At 35.1% G+C, this 23,839-nt stretch overlaps 5 protein-coding genes and 1 pseudogene across 7 annotated transcripts; 1 reads left to right on the forward strand and 5 right to left on the reverse strand.

Moving 5' to 3' along the window:
• Nucleotides 1-7: 7 nt before the first annotated feature.
• On the reverse strand, nt 8-1,749 carry LOC149725776 (leukocyte elastase inhibitor pseudogene; annotated as a pseudogene). Its single transcript, XR_016386356.1, has one exon. The product of XR_016386356.1 is annotated as a leukocyte elastase inhibitor pseudogene (transcript).
• Nucleotides 1,750-1,756: 7 nt separating this feature from the next.
• On the reverse strand, nt 1,757-3,498 carry LOC149725777 (leukocyte elastase inhibitor-like). Its single transcript, XM_089891159.1, has one exon. The coding sequence runs from the start codon at nt 3,494-3,496 to the stop codon at nt 2,354-2,356; it is 1,143 nt and encodes a 380-aa protein (XP_089747285.1). The 5' UTR covers nt 3,497-3,498; the 3' UTR covers nt 1,757-2,353.
• Nucleotides 3,499-3,521: 23 nt separating this feature from the next.
• LOC149725778 (serpin B3-like) lies at nt 3,522-5,013 on the reverse strand. Its single transcript, XM_089891160.1, has one exon. It carries the CDS (start codon nt 5,008-5,010, stop codon nt 3,877-3,879), a length of 1,134 nt encoding a protein of 377 aa, XP_089747286.1. The 5' UTR covers nt 5,011-5,013; the 3' UTR covers nt 3,522-3,876.
• Nucleotides 5,014-5,035: 22 nt separating this feature from the next.
• LOC149725779 (tetraspanin-15-like) lies at nt 5,036-9,742 on the reverse strand. Of its 2 annotated transcripts, XM_089891164.1 has the most exons (7): nt 9,601-9,742; nt 9,150-9,335; nt 8,834-8,908; nt 8,099-8,194; nt 7,440-7,616; nt 6,870-6,986; nt 5,036-6,340 (listed from the first exon to the last, which is right to left on the reverse strand). In XM_089891164.1, exons 1-7 carry the CDS (start codon nt 9,709-9,711, stop codon nt 6,248-6,250), a joined length of 855 nt encoding a protein of 284 aa, XP_089747290.1. In that variant the 5' UTR covers nt 9,712-9,742; the 3' UTR covers nt 5,036-6,247. The 2 variants fall into 2 exon arrangements, with proteins under 2 accessions (XP_089747290.1, XP_089747291.1); XM_089891165.1 differs by lacking the exon at nt 8,834-8,908.
• Nucleotides 9,743-9,752: 10 nt separating this feature from the next.
• Nucleotides 9,753-11,538, reverse strand: LOC149725780 (uncharacterized). Its single transcript, XM_089891202.1, has 3 exons — nt 11,363-11,538; nt 10,837-10,987; nt 9,753-10,395 (listed from the first exon to the last, which is right to left on the reverse strand). Exons 1-3 carry the CDS (start codon nt 11,383-11,385, stop codon nt 10,264-10,266), a joined length of 306 nt encoding a protein of 101 aa, XP_089747328.1. The 5' UTR covers nt 11,386-11,538; the 3' UTR covers nt 9,753-10,263.
• Nucleotides 11,539-13,726: 2,188 nt separating this feature from the next.
• LOC149725781 (SPARC-like) lies at nt 13,727-23,792 on the forward strand. The gene is made up of 8 exons (XM_089891194.1): nt 13,727-13,928; nt 16,049-16,103; nt 18,438-18,555; nt 18,766-18,884; nt 21,303-21,460; nt 22,500-22,612; nt 22,993-23,087; nt 23,635-23,792. The coding sequence occupies exons 1-8, from the start codon at nt 13,860-13,862 to the stop codon at nt 23,661-23,663; spliced, it is 756 nt and encodes a 251-aa protein (XP_089747320.1). The 5' UTR covers nt 13,727-13,859; the 3' UTR covers nt 23,664-23,792.
• Nucleotides 23,793-23,839: the final 47 nt, after the last annotated feature.

The raw sequence follows: 23,839 nt of genomic DNA on the forward strand, positions 1-23,839 counted from the left end.
CTTAGACTTCTCTATGAACAGATTACATATAATTATCATTAAATTATACTTATAAAATATTCCTCATAACATTTGTACAATAATTGCACCTACATTATTATAGTAGTAACTCCATTAAGATACAACAATTGCATAAAACATTTAAAAAAGTTTATAATTACACAATTTTAATCAAATATAAACACTTCTATAATACAATGTTAAGTCAATCTCGTGGATAATTAATTTCTAGTTTAATAACTGAAACTAATTTGGCTATGTTATATATAAATGTATAGTGCATATAACAAGAATAATAGAGCATTGCCTCACAATATGCCCTAACCTATATAGAATAGGAATAGTGCTGAGAATTAAACTGGATTCTATATGGGTGAGGTCGTACAAAAAGGCACCTATTTGGGCCTGGTAGGAACCCCAGAGTTCGATTAATACCAAAACTTGTATATGCGCATTACACTCTATATGGGTGAAGTCCTACAGCAAGGCATGCCATGTGATCTGGTATTTAGTCTAGAATTGGTCCAATATCCACAAAATTAAATGAATTAAATAAATTTTAAAGCTTGTTTGTACAAATAGTCAGAACTAGTTGGGTATATTAACTATGAAGGGTCAGAACATCGGCCAAGGAATAAAACTGAATTTGTTGGGTTGTGTTTGATGAGAAATAAGAACGGGTGATCGCAATTAAACTGCACAGGTGGAACGCTTGGCATTGCCATTGACTGCATAGCAATCATAGCAGTAGCAGCGGCTGCTTCTGTTCCTGTTTCATTCACTTCAATGAAAGCTTTTTGAGCAACTTGTGATACAAATAGGTCCCCATCATCAGAGATCCCACGCAAGTTGGATTTATTTCCATCAAAAAGATCAACCAAACCAAGCTTTTTCAAACTTCCAACTAAGTCCAGTTGCTTTTCAAACTTCATATGGGGGAGTGAAAGTGCAAGTTCTGTCCTCATCATTCCTGAACTGATATGCTGCAACTTTTCACTGGTCAGCTTCTCCAGACATTTGTTTAATCCATACTTTTCATCAGGAAGTAGGACCACCATTGAATAGTCTCCACCTTTGTAAAATAACTCTGCTATTTTCAAACCAAGATCTGGATCAGTTTTAAAGTTGAACCATTCTTTTTGGTTCATCATTTTTACTTGCGTAGTTGTCCCTTCTTTTACATGGAAATTTGACTCCATGGAGTCGTAATCTTTAAACTTGTGCAACCAACTTCCTTTGAAATAAACCGCATTGGCCAAGACCAGACGCACCAGGCTGTTTATGGAACCACTTGGCAACAAGTCCTTGATTTTGCCGCTGGTTTCTTTTTCAGCCCAAGCATTGATAGCTTCCCTGGAAGCGTCAGGGTTTCCCTTGAAATCCAAAGCTTGAATCTCTGTTTCGTAAAATTCCTTGCACTTTGATAAGAAGTCTTCCTTCAACTTGTAGGTGGCTTCCGGGAACAATTTATTTGCCATTTCCAAGACAACATCTCCTCTGGAAGATCTCAAGTGATGCAGTATTTGGAGGAAGCCAGAGTTGATGTCACTTTCATTAAGATCTTTCAACCCGAGAACATCCAGCATTTCCTCTCTTGTTTTCTCCTTTGATCCAAGCAGAGCCATCATCAGTGCAGTGGAAATGCTGTACGGGGAAAAGAACAAATTCCCATCTCCTTTCTGTGACAACTCCTTGTACAGCCCAAGAGCAAAGTCAGTCTTAGCTGCGGCTACTTTACAAAATGCCATTCTTAGACTTCTCTATGAACAGATTACATATAATTATCATTAAATTATACTTATAAAATATTCCTCATAACATTTGTACAATAATTGCACCTACATTATTATAGTAGTAACTCCATTAAGATACAACAATTGCATAAAACATTTAAAAAAGTTTATAATTACACAATTTTAATCAAATATAAACACTTCTATAATACAATGTTAAGTCAATCTCGTGGATAATTAATTTCTAGTTTAATAACTGAAACTAATTTGGCTATGCTATATATAAATGTATAGTGCATATAACAAGAATAATAGAGCATTGCCTCACAATATGCCCTAACCTATATAGAATAGAAATAGTGCTGAGAATTAAACTGGATTCTATATGGGTGAGGTCGTACAAAAAGGCACGTATTTGGGCCTGGTAGGAACCCCAGAGTTCGATTTATACCAAAACTTTTATATGTGCGTTATACTCTGTATGGGTGTAGTCCTACAGCAAGGCATGCCATGTGATCTGGTATTTAGCCTAGAATTGGCCCAATATCCACAAAATTAAATAAATTAAAAAATTTTAAAGCTTGTTGGTACAAATAGTCAGAACTAGTTGGGTATATTAACTATGAAGGGTCAGAACATCGGCCAAGGAATAAAACTGAATTTGTTGGGTTGTGTTTGATGAGAAATAAGAACGGGTGATCGCAATTAAACTGCACAGGTGGAACGCTTGGCATTGCCATTGACAGCATAGCAATCATAGCAGTAGCAGCGGCTGCTTCTGTTCCTGTTTCATTCACTTCAATGAAAGCTTTATGAGCAACTTGTGATACAAATAGGTCCCCATCATCAGAGATCCCACGCAAGTTGGATTTATTTCCATCAAAAAGATCAACCAAACCAAGGTTTTTCAAACTTCCAACCAAGTCCAGTTGCTTTTCAAACTTCATATGGGGGAGTGAAAGTGCAAGTTCTGTCCTCATCATTCCTGAACTGATATGCTGCAACTTTTCACTGGTCAGCTTCTCCAGACATTTGTTTAATCCATACTTTTCATCAGGAAGTAGGACCACCATTGAATAGTCTCCACCTTTGTAAAATAACTCTGCTATTTTCAAACCAAGATCTGGATCAGTTTTAAAGTTGAACCATTCTTTTTGGTTCATCATTTTTACTTGCGTAGTTGTCCCTTCTTTTACATGGAAATTTGACTCTATGGAGTCGTAATCTTTAAACTTGTGCAACCAACTTCCTTTGAAATAAACCGCATTGGCCAAGACCAGACGCACCAGGCTGTTTATGGAACCATTTGGCAACAAGTCCTTGATTTTGCCGCTGGTTTCTTTTTCAGCCCAAACATTGATAGCTTCCCTGGAAGCTTCAGGGTTTCCCTTGAAATCCAAAGCTTGAATCTCAGTTTCGTAAAATTGCTTGCACTTTGATAAGAAGTCTTCCTCCAACTTGTAGGTGGCTTCCGGGAACAATTTATTCGCCATTTCCAAGACAACATCTCCTTTTGAAGATCTCAAGTGATGCAGTATTTGGAGGAAGCCAGAGTTAATGTCACTTTCATTAAGATCTTTCAACCCAAGAACATCCAGCATTTCCTCTCTTGTTTTCTCCTTTGATCCAAGCAGAGTCATCATCAGTGCAGTGGAAATGCTGTACGGGGAAAAGAACAAATTCCCATCTCCTTTCTGTGACAACTCCTTGTACAGCCCAAGAGCAAAGTCAGTTTTAGCTGCGGCTATTTTACAAAATGGCATAATGTTTTATTTTCACCTATAATACTCTGCATAAAAAAATATAAATTACAGTGTGAGCAATAAATGCTTAAATAAAAAAAATATATCTCTGAGTAGGAATACGTTGACATAATTCCACTTCATGCTTTTGTAGAGACGAAATGTAGAAAGATTCCATTAAAACAATAGTAAGTGATGATACATAAACAAAGTGAAATTTCTTATACGTTTAAAAGAACAAACAATAATCTCAATAGCTTTCACATAAATAATATTGCACTAAATTGTTTGAGTTCAAAATAACAGCACAGCAATCAATGATCACAAAAGTAGATTCGAAAATTCTTGATTAAGTGCATATGACGATAAATACAAATCAATATACGGAAAACTGATTAAATCTATGGTCCAGAAAACCTTCCCAAAAAGAGAATAGTTTTTGTTTCATTGTGTTGTATCAGAAACAAGAATGGGTGATCACAATTCACCATTTCAGGCGGACAAGGCATAGATCTTGCCTTAACAACAACTGCTGTAGCAGCAGCGGCTTCAGAGCCTTCTTCATTTACTTCTATAAAAGCTTTGTGGACAACTTTTGAAATGACCAAATCCCTTGATCCAGAAATCGCTTCAAAATTTGCTGCCCCTTTACTAAAAGCATCAATCATTCCCATTTTTTTCAGAACCCCACCAAGATCAAAGTTTTGTTCAAATTTCATTCGTGGCAAACAAAGCATTAATGTTTCTTCCCACAGTCCAGCAAGCAAGCCATGTAGTTTCTCAGTTGTCAAGGCATTTTCAATCTTGTTCAGAGCAAATCGTTCTGTAGGTAGAAGAACAACCATTGACAATTTGTTTCCAATGAAAGGTATTTCAACCACTTGCAGACCAAGACTCTCATCAAAGTTGAATCGAAATTTTCTTTCCATGAACATCATGTTAACTTTTTCAACTTTATTTTCTCGGATATGAAAATCCTTCATAGTTGTCTGTTGCTCCTTAAACTTGTGCAACCAACTTCCTTTGAAATAAACTGCATTTGCCAAGACCAAACGCACCAGGCTGTCAATGGAACCACTTGGCAACAAGTCCTTGATTTTGCCGCTGGTTTCTTTTTCAGCCCAAGCATTGATAGCTTCCCTGGAAGCGTCAGGGTTTCCCTTGAAATCCAAAGCTTGAATCTCTGTTTCGTAAAATTCCTTGCACTTTGATAAGAAGTCTTTCTCCAACTTGTAGGTGGCTTCCGGGAACAATTTATTCGCCATTTCTAAGACAACATCTCCTCTGGAAGACCTCAACTGATGCAGTATTTGGAGGAAGCCAGAGTTAATGTCACTTTCATTAAGATCTTTCAACCCGAGAACATCCAGCATTTCCTCTCTTGTTTTCTCCTTTGATCCAAGCAGAGTCATCATCAGTGCAGTGGAAATGCTGTACGGGGAAAAGAACAAATTCCCATCTTCTTTCTGTGACAACTCCTTGTACAGCCCAAGAGCAAAGTCAGTCTTAGCTGCGGCTACTTTACAAAATGCCATAATGTTTTATATTTACCTATAATACTCTGCATATAGAAAACATATAGTAAGTTGGGATAAGATAAGAAATGTTTTGATTTTATTTTATCCTCGCATTTAGTAGTAAACAAAGAATATTTACAGAATTATATAACCGTATTCCCACGTGCCACATCTCTAAAATAGCGTTGTTAATTGTTAAGAACACGATCAGATAAAATGAGATTTAGAAGCTAATATATTCATCTTATCCCACAGTACTATAAGTTACAATGAAAGCAATTAATACAACATAGGCAGCCGGTAAATGCACGCAGCAATAAAAGCACTAGCTTTAAAATAACGTAATTACAAGACAATTGCATATGATATTACACAGATTGGAGTAGCAAAAACATATAATATATGACATAGACAACATATAAAATTACACTGATAGTACTAACATATAAATTACACAAGGCATACTATATACAGTAGGAATAGTCACCAAACCTGGGGTGGCAGGGTATATGGGCCAACCCTAGAATTTTTTGCACTGCAATATTCAGTTAACAATTTACCCAAACTTGTTAACAGGAATGTGAATTTAACTCCCCTGATTTTTAAAATGTTTGGCGCCTATGCTGGTAATACCAATATATGACACTTTGTGACTAAACATACGTTAGTAGCACCAACAGAAGATATTACATACATTATATAACATAATCATAAAACATCACACATAGCACGGTAGTGTCTACATACGTTAACACAAACAGCTAGCGACGCAACCAGAGTCACAAACCCCCTTTTACAAAAAAATATATTAAAAAATATATATTAACAATAGTTTTTCTGGCTGCGCCACTACAAACAGCTTATAACGGTATACAATAAACCACACAATAGAAGGTACTCTGGATCTGAGATACATTGAAACATTGGAAATTGGTTAATAAGTAACTAGGGGCTAGGGCATATACGAGACAGTTCTTATTGAAGCTTTTTTAACAGCATGTGTATTTTTAGTTTATTAATATATTCTATACAACGGATACAGCATAGCTAAATTGTTTCCATCTGTATAAAATTTAATACAGGTCCAACAGATTAATTTGGATTTTATCACAGTGGTCTTTTGGTGACATTTTACATTTTTGATAGTCGTTTTAACAAAGCACATATGGTAAATTTATTAAAAGAAACACAGAATTTGTAAATTTTTCAGTGTATTCACTATTTCCATTGCATTTTTAGGAAGTTTAATTAAATGTTACATGAAATTTTCTTCTTCATTTGTCCGTTGCCGAGCGACTATTTTTTTGATAAGGTAAACATACATTGTACCGAGTATTATGCCTGTAACCTGGGGTAAAGTAAGTATATTCGCTGTTGAGGTATAACATGGGTGTCTTCTTATACACCAGACACATATGGTATATCTATACACCTCATGCTCACTGTCAAGTTATAACATGGGTGTCTTCTTATACATCAGACACACATGGTGTATTCATACACCACATGCTCACTGTCAAGTTATAACATCCAACATGGGTGTCTTCTTATACACCAGACACACATGGTGTATTCACACACCTCATGCTTACTATTGAGTTATAACTTGGGTGTCTTTTTATACACCAGACACACATGGTGTATTCATACACCTCATGCTCACTGTTAGAGTATAACATGGGTGTCTTCTTATACACCAGACACATATGGTATATCCATACACCTCATGCTCACTGTCAAGTTATAACATGGGTGTCTTCTTATACTTTTATACACAGACACACATGATGTATCCACATACAAAATACACTTTTAACACAGTAACATAGCATACACTGTTATTATATAAATATCTTGAATAAACATAAACTACTAACTTGTGGTATAAACACCCCAAGCAGAATGGCAGCAAACACGTCCATATGCAACCATAGATAATCGATAACAGCATCTATGCAGCCATCAACATAAATAATGTTTACCACGTCAAATGGCTGAAAAAATTTTAATTTAAAACAATAGTTTTTTTGTCGTTTCTTTTAATAAAACATAAAAAAAATTATCTTTTTGTTTATTTAATGCAAGATTTTTCTTATCGATTCTTTTAAAACATATATAGGAGTTTTTTTAAATTTTTATTTAGTAATCTATATTACAAGTTTTTTACCATTTATATGATTAAATTAAATATAATACAGTTATTTTTAACCCTTTATTTAGTAAAATATAAGGTTGCATTGTTTATTACTTAATTTAAGATTTATAAAATGTAATATTACTCAAACTGACCATCATGTAATGTGTGTACTATAAAATTCAATATTGTTAAAGTTTTGAAAAATTTAACTTTATTTATTATAAAAGGGTTAAAATTTAACACACATGCAGTTATAGGTAAACACATCATAACACTAACAGTTAAAAAATCACACATATGTATTTCTTACCGACTGGTCTTTATGTAATGTGTCATACCCGCACATAGAGTTAACTATAAGATCATCGTCGGGCTGAGGTTTACAACACGAAAATGGAACACCGCATGCAGCAGGACCAGGGGCTGAGCAATTATGGTAGGGGTTGATTTCCCAGTCGTGGTAATTGCGCCCACCGCAACAATAGAACTAAAAAAGTGATATGTTTTAGAAATAAATGACAGATTACAGCATCAAAAGTTAATATAGTAGGGTGGGGGGATAGGACACATTTTTATTCTATTATGTTGTCTCCTTTGGTAGTAAACAAAGAATATTCAAAGAATTATAAAACCGTATCTTCACGACCTCTATAGACCGTTGTTAATTGTTTAAAACACAAAAGAATATTTGAATATTATGTGCTAAAGGCCTCCTGTCTTTCCTTATATGAGTCATAGGTACGATTCAGTTTTTTGCCAAAGGACAATCATGTCCACAATGGTAGCAGCAAGGATAGGCCTTGAAATCTGTATTCTTTAGTTACAAAGCAAACACTCTTAAGAGTTACCACGTATGTTACTTTGTAAGTGATTATTTTGGAAGGATTTTTTTATGTTTTGAAAATCCAAATAATAAAACAACAAAGAGAAGGGTTTTAAATTATGTATATACAATACTTGTATACTTACATCTTCTTGTACAAAGTCAATCACATTTTTCAAGTCTGGATCATCATAATAAGTTGGCAAGCATTTCATTACATAATCATTCACAAAGTTTTTCGCCTGAATATTGATATGGAATTGAAATATTGAATAAATGAATTTAGAAAATATTTGGGAATATATATATTTTTTTAACATAGATTTAAGATGGAATGAATGAATGTAACCTATTAAAACCTGTGGCGGTGCAGCGACAGTCATTATAACATGGGTGTTACTGTTCTGTTTCACACACCTCATGCTTACTGTCCAGTTATAACATGGGTGTTTTCTTATACAGCAAGATTTACATTTAAATAACATTTTTATGCTCTATAATCCCATGTTCTGGCATGGGACAAATATCAAGAAAAAGCCGAGCTCATACAACATGCAAATTATATAATTAATAGCAAATAAATTGGCTAATCACCTTAAAGATTGTGGTACATTATGTGTTAGATGTATTTCCAAGCTAAAAATCACAAATAATTAAATTGAAATGCAATTATATGTAGGATATGTATAGTAGGGGTGGGGTAACATGGGAAATTTTTAGTACATAATACCTAAGTTATATTTAGCGCTAAAAGTGTCCTATCTACCCCCACCCTAATATATGGATACAGCACTTAAAATCAATGGATTAAATTATCACTGCAGTGTAAATTCATTCATTGGTTGTGAAAATTAATGACATTCAATTATAGCATGTGTTACCGGGTCTTTAAAAATAAGTGCAGCAATGCCGGCACCCAGTTCGATCAGTACGCACAGTAATACTGAACAAATGAACTGAAATATGTTTATGGAGGTTATTCATATTTATAGTATTATTAAGACTTAGTGTTTTTATAAAAAGAGCGTTTTGTGTTAGGTTATAAGTGCATTTTTGTACGCCAGACACACATGATGTATTTATACACCTTATGCTCACTGTTAAGCTATAACATGGGTGTCTTCTTATACACCAGACACACATGGTGTATTCATACACCTCATGCTCACTGCCAAATTATCCCAAAAATAAACTCACAAATTTGAGCACACACAAATTGTCCCTTAATGCGCCAACACAGCCGAAGCCAGCAAATAGAAATCCTATAAAACCAAGGACAAACAAGAATACAGATGGTGTGAGAAGAAAGTGTTCCGCTTCAGTGATTTCAGATCTCCATATTTCCGAGTAAATTCCGAGACCAATAAAGCCTAAGCTTAATAACTGAAATAAAAAAAAGCTTAATAACTGAAATAAAAAAAATAAATAAAAAAAAAGAGAAAAGACTAACTAAAAGTTATAGCGACTATCATTACAATAAACGTGAGGATAAATGAATGAATGTAACTGCTTTTTTTACTCGCGTGGTAGGTCGTTATAACACAGGACAGTCGTGTTTTGTTCCATACACCTCACGAGGTGTTTTGTTCCATACACCTTGTGCCAGCTTACTAGTTACCATGTAAATAAGTTACTTTAACTCACTTACCAAAAACCCGAAGTTGTAAACAATAAGAAATATTTTGATCCATTCATATGCTGCATCATCTGAACCGCCACACCCACAGCACGCCCCTCTGTGAGAAGTAGCACCAGCCATTTTAATTCAAATTGTTATTAATACAGTTTTTTTAACCTAAATCTAAATTTTTAAGACAAATTTGGTTAATCCATGCATAACGTTAAGAATATTATTTTACCTCATTTAAAAAAATGGGAATTTTATACACTTTAGAACTGTCCCCTGCTGTTAGCCTAATGTAATGGTGCAGAAATGAAATTTTACCCTGAAATTTGAAATTGTTCATTCTATAGTGTAGAACACCAGTTTTACGTCAAATATGTTATGGCACTGAAGAGCCAAAGTATATACAATCAAGAAGAGTCAAAGTATACATTATGTTTTCATTGGGCATCAAAATTTTAATATTTAAGACAGAATGCCATAGCAGTTGTAGAGAAATCTTCAAAAAAACTGATTTTCACTATAAATAAAACAAAAACTGACAAACAATAATGAAACACACACCAACAAAAGATTGTTTAAGTACTAAATGAAATTTATCCCAAAAATTGAATCCAATATGCACTAAAACACAAACAGTCACAAATCTTTAAATTGTCTTTTGAAATCATAAATTTAAAACAATATTTATATTATTTTGTCCTTAATTGTTTTATAAGCTTTTGCAGCAATTGCAGGGGAATCCGCCACACAGTCGATTGAATAAGAAACAGCTTTGTTCCATTTTTCTGTTGCATTTAATTGCGGTAGCTGCGTTACCTGAAAAAAACATGAGTATATATAAATGAATGAATGTCATTTATTTGTCCTTGTGTAGCGGGCAATTACAGTCGTTATTACACGGGTGTTCTGTTTTATACAGCTCTTGCCCGCTTACAAGTTATGAATGAATAGCCTACATGTAACTTATTTAACTTTGCGCACTGGGACAATGACAGTCGTTATTACACAGGTGTATTGTTTTATAAATCACTTGCTTATGAGTTAAAACATTTCAATTTTTTGAATGATTTTTTTAAAATATATAGCTGAGTATTAGAGAACAATATTTCGCCTAAAATGGCATCTTCAGTCCCTTATTCAAATAGAAACATTATATTATCATCAGATCAGGGGTAGATTCGCAGAATTTATTACAACTTACAACAATTGCCATTAAGGGTTAATCCCATCACGCAAAACAAGCACAACACAGCCTACCTTTCCCATATATTCTCCCCCTAACGTTCCATCGACTGATTTGGAGAATTGCTTTATTGCCCGGATTCCCGTATCAGGGTTTTCCCCCCAAATACCATTCTTAGTTGTGAGGTAAACAGCTCCACCTAAAACACCGCCTTTTGCTACAAACCTGGCAATAAATTATCATTAAAATAAATAAATAAATAAATAAATGTAACTTATCTATCCTTGTGTGGCGGGCAATGGCAGTCATTATAACACAGGTGTTCTATTTTATACACCTCATGTTTTCCACATCATTTTTCACAGGTGTTTATATAAGTTAAGTTGTATTTGACCGACACTTCAGTATTTTTGAGAGCTCGTTTTACAAAGTGTTAACAAAACAATAACCTTGAATTGGTTGCACCAACTTTTCACAGGTGTTTACTAGTTTATTTAAGTTAAGCTGTATTTAAACTATTTTGACAAGAAGTATAAACGACCTACTACTCAAAATATTAATACATTGGTTAATAATTAAATTTTATTCATAAATACTTACTTGGTGGCTGACCATAAAGCCATTGTACGTTCACAGCGAATTATAACAGAATCTACACAAAACTAAACACAATGTACCTTAATTTTTAAAAAAATAACAAATTCGTTTGCCATAATTTCTGTTACTTATTTAGTAGCAGTTTATAAAAGTTGTTAAAGTACTTCCGTATTGCTTACTAAACTTTTACAGCGGCCAGAGTTTCATTTGCGTGGGTTCAACACATAGGAAACGAAACTACTTCATATTTATTAGTCATTAGATAACTTAATAGTCAGAGGATATCACGCTTTATATGAAAACCAAACGATTACACAACAATACATAATTTACTAAAATTGTAATATTCTACATTGGGAAACCCCCGATTCTACATAAACATATGATTCGTTTTAGCGTTTAGGGGGCAGTATTTAATGGAACTACAGCCATTATAACACGGGTGTTCTGTTTCATACACCTTGTGCCCGCTTACGAGTTACCACATATGTAACTTTGTGAGTTGTTGTTTTTACGAAGCAGAAAATGCTATGTTGCGACGTTCGTATTAACTCGTGTGTTTCTAAGTTTCTATGACTCTGGTTACACGTTAGCTAATATGAATCTATTTTTGTTCCAGTGTTGGAAAAGGAGGATAAGCGATACATAACCCCCTGGGTTCGAAGCTCCACGCTGCTACCATTGTGGTTGTATATATGTATTGTTCTTGGGCAAGACACTTAACGGCCACTGCTCCAACCCTATGGTCACTGATGGGCTGTTTAAATTGTAGACGCCCACAAAGTTACATACATGGTGACTCGTAAGCGAGAACGAGGTGTATGAAATAGAACACCCGTGTTATAATGACTGCCGTTGTGCCGCGACGCAAGGATAAGCAGGTTACATTCATTCTTTCGTTCCAATACACCAAGTCAAGCCGTGTTAAACTTTAAAAAATCGGTGTTCTAAATGCAATACGTGTCAGAATACATTAACCAGTGCATAGTACAGACATATTATATGGTAGGGTGGGGGAAGATGGGACACCATTTCGTTTAAATTTCTCTTTCCATTTGGTAGTAAACAAAGAACATTCAATAAGTTATAAAACCGTATTCTAACGACTTCCACAGACCGTTGTTAATTGTTTAAAACACGATCAGGCTATTTGGATATTATGTGTTAAAGGTGACCCATCTTCCCCCACTTTACTATACACATACACAATTGGCGCTATAACACGACTTTATAAAATCACGAATCCCACGCCCGCCGATCCCACCGATCCCACCGATCCCACCGCTGCCAATATTTGCTTAGAAACCTTGGCTAAGGTTGAATACTCCCATGTTGTAACTGTACGGTACAAGATAAATAAAACGTATGACCTATTTCTTTGACAGATTGGTAAAATATGACGTATTTTATGATTCTGGAATCAGGTATTGTTTGACTAATTGGTTTCCTGTTTGTTGGAATACGACTTATCTCGGTACCAGGTGTATGAATATTTTCTTTTTGTCTGGTATATAAAATGACACCCACATGTAAAACTTGACAGTGAATAATATGAGGTGTATAAATACACTACGTGTGTTTGGTGTATAGGAAGTTATAACTAGACTGTGGTCAAAAGAAAATATAAAAATACACGTCTGAATCGCAACAGCCCAAAAATATAAGTCAAAAAAAGTAAATCTTTTCATACATGTTCATTAGAACGCGTTTCATATTATACTACGTGATGAAATACCATGGCCTATATAATGTGTGTTATGTAATGGCGCTTGCGAAATATATAACAGCCCATCCCAAAACCTGCGGAAACTAAATGTCATCGAATGTGGTTTATAACCTCGGGTTAATCTTTTCACGCTAAAGTCAATATACATGAATTGTAAAAGTAAAGTTACATTGATTGAAAGTTATATTGTTGTGTTATAATATGGTGGGGTTGAATAGTCCTAACTTTTATTCTAATTCATCGTCCAATTTGTTAGTAAACAAAGAATATTTACAGAGTTATGTATGCGTATCCTCGCGACTCTAAAAGAGCGTTGTTATTATTAAAAAAGACCTGGAAATATGGGATTTGGATGCTAACAGTATCTTACCCTACAGTACTATATTGAGAAACTTTAGCCTTTTAAAGTTTTGTGTGTTCTGTAATCTGAAGTGGTATAATGTGTCAGGAGAAAATGAATATCGTGTTTCAATTACACAGTTTCCCGTCCTACAAGGTGAGGCTACCTTTTTAAGAGTCGTTTCTGGTCTAAAACGACGATACCCATTCAATTTTAAACAGGACGGAGACTTAGGCTTTCGTAAATATCAATTAGGCGCCCGCCGAGTCGCGAGCGGTCTTCTGTGACGTCACAATAGTACCTTTGATCGGCGAGAAGAAAAAGGCGAATTGGATTTCGACGCTCGAAAAGGAAGTGTATGCTGTTGGGTTATCGCCGAGATAGAAACGAGCAAATATAGTTTAAGTTATATTTTTGGTAACAGGAAATACACCATGAATGTAAAGACTGTAATTTTAGCAGTTTTAGTGGTTGGAATATGTACATTATGTGGAACGGCAGAGGTAAGAAGAGTAGCATGTATACATGTATAGTATGTGGGGTGAGATGGGACACATTTATTGAAACATCCTTATCGTGTTTTAAACAATTATCAACGGTCTATGGGAGTCGTGAGGATACAGTTTTATAATTTTCTAAAAGAACTTTGTTTACTATTAAATGGGACGAGAAAATAGAATGAAAAGGTGTCCCATCTTCTCGACTTCTCCCACCCTACTATATATCTAACGAATGTAACTTATTTATTCTTGTATGGCGGAGCAATTACAGTCGTTATAGCAGGGTGTCTGTTTCATACACCTCCTATCCGCTTACGAGTTACCACGTATGTAACTTTGTTGGTATTTTTTAAATCCTAATTCGGTTACGTGTCAGTCACTATCTACGTTTGGGTACAGCTAACTTAGTTATGTAAATAGTCTAAACTGTATACAAATCGGAATTATAGTACTTTGGGGTAGATGCCATTAGCATATAATCTCCATTATTTAACAACGCTCTTTTAGAGTCGTGAGAATACGGTTATATAATTCTGTAAATATTCTTTTTTATATAAAACATGAACCATCTTACCCTAACTTACTGTAAATATAAAAAAACGTGTATTGTAGAAACAACAAAAGAATTAAATAAACATAAACTTTACAACAATGCCCGATTTTTGGATTAAAAGATCTGTAATAGGACGTTAAATTAATTTGGGCGTGGGTAAGATACAATTACACAGTATAGCCTGTTCTATACATGTTATTATACCATAATGAGCAGTTATAGTACTTCCTATATGATGTAATATGCGCTAAAGGATAATCGTCTACGAAAAAGTGTGGGAACTTGAAAATGGTATCACTGTCTGGCTTGTATTGCCCATTTAAGGACCACGTCTATACCGCATAAGTAAATAGCCTAATGTCACGTTTTATACTGTGTGTTATAATATAGTATGATAGAGGAAGATGGGACACCTTTAGCACATAATACCCAAATATCCTGATCTTGTTTTAAACAATTAACAACGGCCTGTGGGAGTCGTAAAGATATAGTTTTATATTTCTTTGAATGGTGTTTGTTTACTACTAAATGGGACGAGAAAATAGAGTTGAAATGAGTCCCATCTTCCCCACCGTTCTGTAGTACTGTGGGGTAAAGTGGATTCCGTTAGGATATAATATTCCAAATTTCCTAGTTTTATTTTGAACAAATAACGACGCGATTTTAGATTCGTGAGGATACGGTTATATATTTCTGTAAATATTCTTTGTTTACTACAAAATGGGACGATTAAAGTGAATGAGAAAATGTCCCATCTTACCCCAACCTACTATATATACATATTTATATATTTAGACTGAAACACACTTTCATTTAAGATAGCAACAGTTCATCGTTTCTTAGCGAATACCGTAGCGAAACCACGGTTAACCTAAACCATACATACGATTCATCTTATACTCGCATACCCAAATTTGACAACGGAATCGTGCGCACAGAATGTAGCGGTTTTGGTTTAAAACTCGGCGCAATTCTCTTTAAAGCGAACAGTGTTTTATAACGGTACAAAATATAAAACTGTAGGGTAAGATGAATACACATAATATCCCATATTTCTTAATCGAGTGTTAACACATAACAACTCCATTTTAGTGTGTCATTTTAAACCCAGATTACAATAAAGTTAATTGTATTTTTTATCTGAAATTCGGTTCTTAAAAATTCAGGCGTATTATTTATAAACGTGAAGTGTGTTATATTTTAAAGTGTTTACCGTCAGCGTTAGAGCATAGCCCTGCAAATCCAACTTTACTGTGATATGGTAGGGTGGGGGAAGATAGGACACCTATCAATTCGGTTCCCTCGTCCTATTTAGTAGTAAACAAAGAAAGAACATTAAAAAAATAAATAAAACCGTATCCTCACGATTGGTCACGACTTCCATAGACCGTTGTTAATTGTTTAAAACACGGTCAGAATATTTGGATACTACGCGCTAAAGGCGTCCCATCTTCTCCACAGTACTATATATATATGCCACATTATAAGCTCATTAGGCCTTGACTCTCAAAGGGCCAAAGCGAAATTCATAAATGCCCTTGGGAGCTAAACATTACTTTTTACGTTTCAGGCAAAAAAGAGAAAGCGCTCACAGCAAGCCAAGTTGGACCTATTGCCCGACGAAAGTAAGTTTGTTTTCATAACATTGAAGCTTCCGCTGCGAGACCGGCTTAAACTGTCACGTGTATAGGCTTAATTTAGTAGTTTAAAGTTCTATTCTACACGCTTTCAATTAAACTGTTAAAGGAAACAATTAATTGAGAAATTAAAAAGTATATACAGTAGGGTGGGGGAAGACGGGACATATTTTGCAAATGTCATCTAAATATTCTAAGCTTTTTTTTAAATGGGAGTCGCAAGGTTACAGTTTTATAATTCTTTGAATGTTCTTTGTTTTCTACCATACAGGATGAGAAAATAAAAAGCTGTCCCATCTCCCCCCACCCTACTATATACGTTCTATATATAGTAGGCTTATGAATCTTATTTATCCTCGCGTGGCAGGGCAACCACAGTCGTTATAACACGGGTGTTTTGTTTCATACACCCCGTGATGCTCGCTTACGAGTTGCCATGTGCGTAACTTCGTAAGTAACTATTTTGGAGGGATATTTTTCAACTTAAAACAGAATATAATGTAAAACCAGGTAAAATAATCTTAACATAACTTAAGACCTAACAAAGTACAATAATGTCCAATATTTGCGCTTCGCTTTTTAGTTAAATATTTGCCGATTTATATTTGCGCTATAAATCATTTTACGACAGGGCTAAACGCGCCCGCTTTTACGCGTGGCCTTTTATGCGTTTTTTTGTGGTTTCTTATGAATAAGCTGATTTATTGTTGTTGTATTTTTGGCTCGAAATCTTAACTTTTTCGGTTCTAATCCATGTAATGATAAAAAAGCGGGATATTATTGGTAGATCTAAGTTAGTGAAGGAAATTGGCGTCTTATTATGGTTCTTCATATGGTTAAGTGGATATTATATAAATGCACCACGTGTGTCTGGTGTATAAGAAGACACCCATGTTATAACTTGACAATGAGCATGAGGTGTATGAATACACCATGTGTGTTTGGTGTATAAGAAGACACCCATGTTATAACGCGACGATGAGCAAAAGGTGTATAGTACTGTGGGGGAAGATGGGACACCTTTAGCACATTATCTCCGAATATCCTGATCGTGTTTTAAACAATTAACAACGGTCTACGGGAGTCGTAAGGATATGGATTTATAATTCTTTCAATGTTCGTTGTTGTTTAAGTGGCACGAGAAAATAGTTTAAAAAGGTGTCCCATCTCCCACCATTGTACTATATAAATTTAAACCTAAATACCGCTTGGGCGCACATAAAAATCATTTAACTCGACAGCGAGCACGAGGTACGATCAACGGACCTCCAGTAATTTAACACAAGTCTATTTCCCACCCTGAGGACAAGCAGTTCTTACTCCTATTATGTTAACAGTTATCACGGTATGCGAGTGGGCGGTAATCTTTAACAGGCGGGAGTTGCATACACGGAAACCAGTTCTGATAAGACGGCGCGTGATTTATTGCAGTTAATACATGCACTTATTGTATGTCAAGCGTGCCTGTACTAATGATAAACAACTTCGGCGAGATTTGGCAAAAATGCAAACAAGTTTTACCATTTTTTCTTCAGAGCACGGAACGTGAACAAGACATGTTTTTTGGGCAGTTTTAACGGAAATTTAAAACGAAAACGTTTTTTGTTAATAAAACGATTTAAAAATTTAATTTTTTTTAAAAAGGACATATACCAACAACAAAAATAGATAGAGAAGTTCAAATGTGATCTGAAAGTACCACTAAAATTTCAAAAACGAAACAGCACCTAAAAAAATGCGTGAAATCGAACCGCTAGAGTAAAAATATCGGCTGTGCGACAATGCATGGGATTTCCCATAAGAAAAATGTGACCGAACTACGAATCAGTTTACATTAATTATGACAACCTCGGCGCCCTGACACTTATATAAACCATAGCATGCGAAACGTTGTATTACTACAGCTGTTATTTATATAACATATGTCAGGCCGCGCCGAATCGCTCAAAAATTCTCATGCATTTTAACCCCCGAACATTAAACACGTCAATCATGTTTCAAACATGGTAACTCGTAAGCAGGCACGAGGTGTATGAAACAAAACAGCCGTGTTATAATGACTGTCGTTACCCACCATGAGGATAAATAAGTTATATTCATTCATAACTTAAGTAGATTTTAACCCAAGCTAAATGGTGTTTTAAAAATTTAACAACGCTGTTTTAGTGTTGTTGCGAGGATACGTTTTTTTTATACAGTTCTGCAAATACCAAATCGATTAAAAAGACAATGAAAACATAGACCTTTTTAACCCAACCCACTATAATATAACTATATATCATAAGAGCTGCATATTTTAACCTAAACATACTTATTGTTTAGAATTATGCGCTCGTAAGAGATGCGGACGAAAACCAAAGGGTTCATGGTGTCAGGTCGTACGGGATGAGAACGGTCACAGAACACCTACATGCGTTTGCCCACGAAGCTGTAACACTACGTAAGTATGGCGTCACGATGACGTAGTATGTTGATTACGTCAGAAATGTTTAAAGTAATGATAGATACAACGGTAAATGTATAGTACTGTGGGGCCGGGCATATAGCGTATAATATTCCGTATTTCGAACCGTTAAATCGTGACGTCATGTTTTAGTGACGTCATTACTATGACGTAATGGCTACTGGTAACCTAATGTTATTTGTACAGGCAAATTGAGCCAGTATGTAGTATGTATGGACGACAATACGACAGCGAATGTCTGATGCATTTGGAAGCTTGTAAGAAGAGAAAGAATATTAAGCTAGCTTATGAAGGGCCGTGTATTGGTAAGTAATTTAAGATATATACTATATAAAGCTCGTAATATATACGCATGTAATGTAATTTATTATGGAAAAGATGGGACACCTTTTAACTCTATTTCCTCGTCCCATTTGTTAGTTAACAAAGAGCATTCAAAGAATTATAAAACCGTATCCTCACGACTCCCATAGACCGTTGTTAATTGTTTAAAACACGATCAGGATATTTGGATACGTTAAAGGTGTCCCATCTTGCATAGAGATAGACTATAGTAGGTTGGTGGATAATACGATATATAGATAAGTAATGAAGTATATCTTAATTGTATTACATTTTACGCGGGTGAATCTTACCCTAGCCAACTATATTATACTTTAAAGTATATATTGTGTCACGGACTGCTATTTTTAGATAAACTATTGGTCTACAGTTCAAAACGATTTAGAAATCAAAAGCATAAAACCCCACTTTTAATAAAATACTCTTTTAAAAACACAAAAGCGGTTTTCATTATATATAGTTAACTACACAGTACGACAATGCGTTCCTTATTACCAATTTTTCTTCCATATTTCGCGTGTTTTGCGCGCTTTGGACGCAAGAGACAGCAGGCGTACTTTCACTGATAACATCTATTAAAGGCAGCGACCGGAAAAGATTTTAAGCGATATTTTAAAGTTTACTGACCATGATGTTCTCTATAGTTTATACCGGTGGTTCTAAATCTAAAACGTAGTGTATTCGCGTACCATTTAATGGTAGTTTTTGACGAAATAAATCGAAATACAAAAATATAATCACCCATAAAGTTACATAGGTGGTAACTCGTAAGCGGGCCCGAGGTGTATGAAACAGAACGATCGTGTTATAACGACTGTCATTACCCTGCCATGCGAGGATAATCAAGTTTCATATGGTCAGTCATACAAAATAGTAAATATAACACAAGTGTAAGAATTATAGAATTAGGTAAGCAAAGTATACATATAGAAGAATGGGGAAAAATGGGACACCTTTAACACATAATATCCAAATATCCTGATTGTGTTTTGAACAATAAACAACGGTCTATGGAAGTCGTGAGGATACGGTTTTAGAATTCTTTGAATGTTCTTTGTTTACTACCAAATCTGACGAGAAAATAGAATGATAAGGTGTCCCATCTTCCCCCATCCTACTGTATATGTACTATGTCTCAAACCCTACGGTGTTTGCTGTTATTAAAATACCTTTAACAAATTAAGTAAAATTTTATTCTATACGGATGATATCCTACGGCGAGGCACACCAGGGGACCTATATAGAATTTAAGTTAGAGTTGGCCGATTACCCGTCAAAAAACTAAAATATTTGACCAGCATTTTTTTATATTTTTAGACGTTTAAATTCTCCGCCAAAGTAGGCAATATATCTTAACCGCATGCGTGTCGATAAGCGTCATTTGTACTGTCAGTTATCCGCATATATCGTAGCCATAGTCTACGTTTTGAACTAATGGAGCCTTTCAAGCTACCATAGCAGCATATATGTGGTTTTTGTTGCGAGTGAATATCCCATTAGATCACTGAAGCGCAAATAATTGAATCAAATTGTATATTCGGCCTTTTGAACTCGAAAACTGCCTTGCTTTGTATTATAGTAGCTTAGAGAATGAAAACATGCGCCATCTTATCCCACTCTACTATACAGCGTCGTTCCATACACAGTATTTTAAAAACTAAGCAATAAATACTATATCCTAGCGTATATTCTGTACTTAAAACACTTCACAATAATTTAAAAACAACTAAGAATCGGTCACATTTTATACTGACTACCTGTAATAACGAAAGCTAAGGTTATACCTTTATTATAAAAACTAAAAATACTCCAAATAGTAAACAACGGTTAGAATTGATCAAATACACTTTATAAGCAGTAACCTCTTTTTTTTCTAACAACACTGTAAGAACTAAGCAGTCGAATGCTAAAAGCAAGAGAATAAAACGCAAGAATGCAGATTGTAATTAACGTTTTTTGTCTCACTCGATTTAGGCACAAATTCCGTGTGGTATTTAACACGTAATACAAAACAGCCGATTGACAGTGACTGTTTTAATGCCGTTTTGTTGCTAATTTCGTTCGTTTGTAAATATAATCTTATTTTAAAATATGTTGTTATTATTTATCTTAACGTGGTATAGTGCAACGACAGTCGTTATAACAGGGGTGTTCTGTTTCTTACACCTAATGCCCGCTTGGGACACCTTTAGCACATAATATCCCAATATCCTGATCGTGTTTTAAACAACTAACAACGGTCTATGGGAGTCGCGGATATGGTTTTATAATTCTTTGAATGTTCTCTGTTTAATTCTAAATTGAACGAGAAAATAGAACGAAAATATGTCCCATCTTCCCCCACCCTACTATACATTAATTCAACCATTCACTTTTTCCAGCTTCGCAAGCTAAATGCCAGTCGCATGAACTACAACAGTTCCCATTTCGTCTTCTTGATTGGTTCGTTCATTTGAAAGATGTGGATGAGTTTGGGAGCGTCGATTACCAGAAGACTGTAATGTCATTGTCGGAAACGGATAGAAAAGACGTGGCACAGGTATACAGATATTTAAGTTTCGTAATCAACCGCAAAGTAACATACATGGTAACCGTAAGCGGGCGCGAAGTGTATAATACACCAGTGTTATAATGACTGTCGTTTTTCTGTCACGCGAGGATAAAGTAAGTTATATTTATTCCTAAGAGACGATTTTTCTCAGATTAATTGCTCTATAACGTAAAGTATTGTGGGGTAAGATAAGACATGTTTTTATTGTCTTTTCTCGTCCCATTTGGTAGTAAACAAAGTATATTTACAAAGTTATATAATCGTATTATCACGGCTCTAAAAGAGCGTTGTTAATTGTTAAAACACGGTTAGAAAATATAAGATTTATGTGCTAACGGTATCCATCTTACCCCACAGTACTATGCTTGATTAAACTCGTATTGCCAGCATTTTTTAATAAGAAACCCCGATTTTCACTGACTCATACAATACACTATCACCCCTATCGGAAAAATGCTTTGATTTTGGCTTTCTCACGTTTTATCGACGAATATGATTAGACAAATGGCTAAAACAACAAACCGAAGTAAAACTTGTGGCCAAAACACAATATTGATTTAGAATTTTAGATGTTTGATACCTTTACTGTGACTGACGCAGTTTTTCGGCGGTTTTGATCAAATTTTAAAGATAAATTTCAATCGTTAGAGAAGCGATTTTGTCCATAGGCTACGGTATATTGATGCAGTTACATCAGCGTTGTTTGATTAAATAAACAAATGGCTGAATTTGTATGTTTTTTGTCACGGGAACGGAGTAGTTTACAAAAGCGAAAAGACAGGAAGTAGCAGTAAAAAGTCAGTCGTTATATAGTGGGGTGGGGGAAGTTGGGCACTTTTTTATTTTATTTTCTCGTCCCGTTTGGTAGTAAACAAAGAAAATTTAAAAATTATAAATTCGTATCCCCACGACCCTCATAGACCGTTGTTAATTGTTTAAAACACGATCAGGATATTTGGGATATTCCATACTAAAGGTGTCCCATCTTACCCCACAGTACTATATCACTAAATCAACTTTTTTGCAGTGGAAATTTCAGCATCTGGACCGAAACAAGGATGGTAAATTAAGCAACAAAGAAATTAAACGGTTTCGTTTTGCCCTCATGCCTCTTGAACATTGTGCTAAACACTTCTTCAAGTAAGTAAATGTAACATGTGTCATATACCATATGTATACGATCACGGCATTTTAGAAGCTATTTAGTAACATTTTTGATTAGTCCGACGTCGTGACACAGTGGTTTGCGTGTGTTTCTAGAGTTTTCGGGTTCAAGACTCGTCGCTAGTACTATTGTGGGCGTATGTGTCATGGGCAACACAGTTAACAGCAATTGCTCCAACCCAGTAGTTCTAAAATACGATAGTGGTCACAAAGATACATATACATACTATACGTGCTGGTAGCCTAACTCGTAAGCGGACACGAGGTGTTTGAAACAGAACACCCGTGTTATAACGACTGTTGTTGCCCCGCCGTACAAGAATAATCAAATTGCATAACATCTATACTTCATTTAGAAAATGCGATTTGGACAAAAACAGAAAATTATCAAGTGATGAATGGAGTGAATGTTTGGTGACAAGAGCCTTGACATGGTACCAGGGTAGAAACGGTAAGACATAAGTTGTTCTATTCTATATGTGTGAGGTTCTTGTTGGACATAGGAATTGGGCAAGATTTGCCATCAACTCAACACACTGGAGTGTTTGAATGACCAGATCCATAAGGTGTGTTCATACACCTTATGCTCACTGTTGGGGTATAACATGGGTGTCTTCTAATACACCAGACACACATGGTGTATTCATACACCTCATGCTTACTGTTGAGTTTAAGCATATAGTACTGTGGGGGAAGAAAGGAAACCTTTCACACTAATATCCAAATATTCTGATCTTATTTTAAACAATTAACAATGGTTTACAAGAGTCGCAGAAATACAGTTTCATAATTCGTTGAATGTTCTTTGTTTTCTACCAAATGAGCTGAGAAAGAAGAATAAAATGGTGTCCCATCACCCCCCACCCCCACCAGACATTTATTTTTTTAAATAATGAAAATTGTGTAATACAAAAGGGAATGGGCTTGTATGTTATTTAAACTAACCAGAAAATCTGTCCTATATACATAAAAAATCCTTTATTTTCTTTTTTTTACAGAAGTAAACCGGGAGGAATCTATACAGTGATGTTGCCAAGAGAACATTCTTGCTTAAACAGTTCAGATTTTTTTGTGATTTTGTAAATAACGAATCGTCAAGCATGATCAGCATACTCCTATTCACATATACGTTGCAAATACACATCATACGCTTGTATTTCTGGGTTATGTTTTATGAGTAAATGAATGTACTTCTTTATATTG

This window comes from Ciona robusta, chromosome 13, assembly GCF_009617815.1.
Source record: "Ciona robusta chromosome 13, ASM961781v2".
NCBI classification, from domain to species: domain Eukaryota; kingdom Metazoa; phylum Chordata; class Ascidiacea; order Phlebobranchia; family Cionidae; genus Ciona; species Ciona robusta.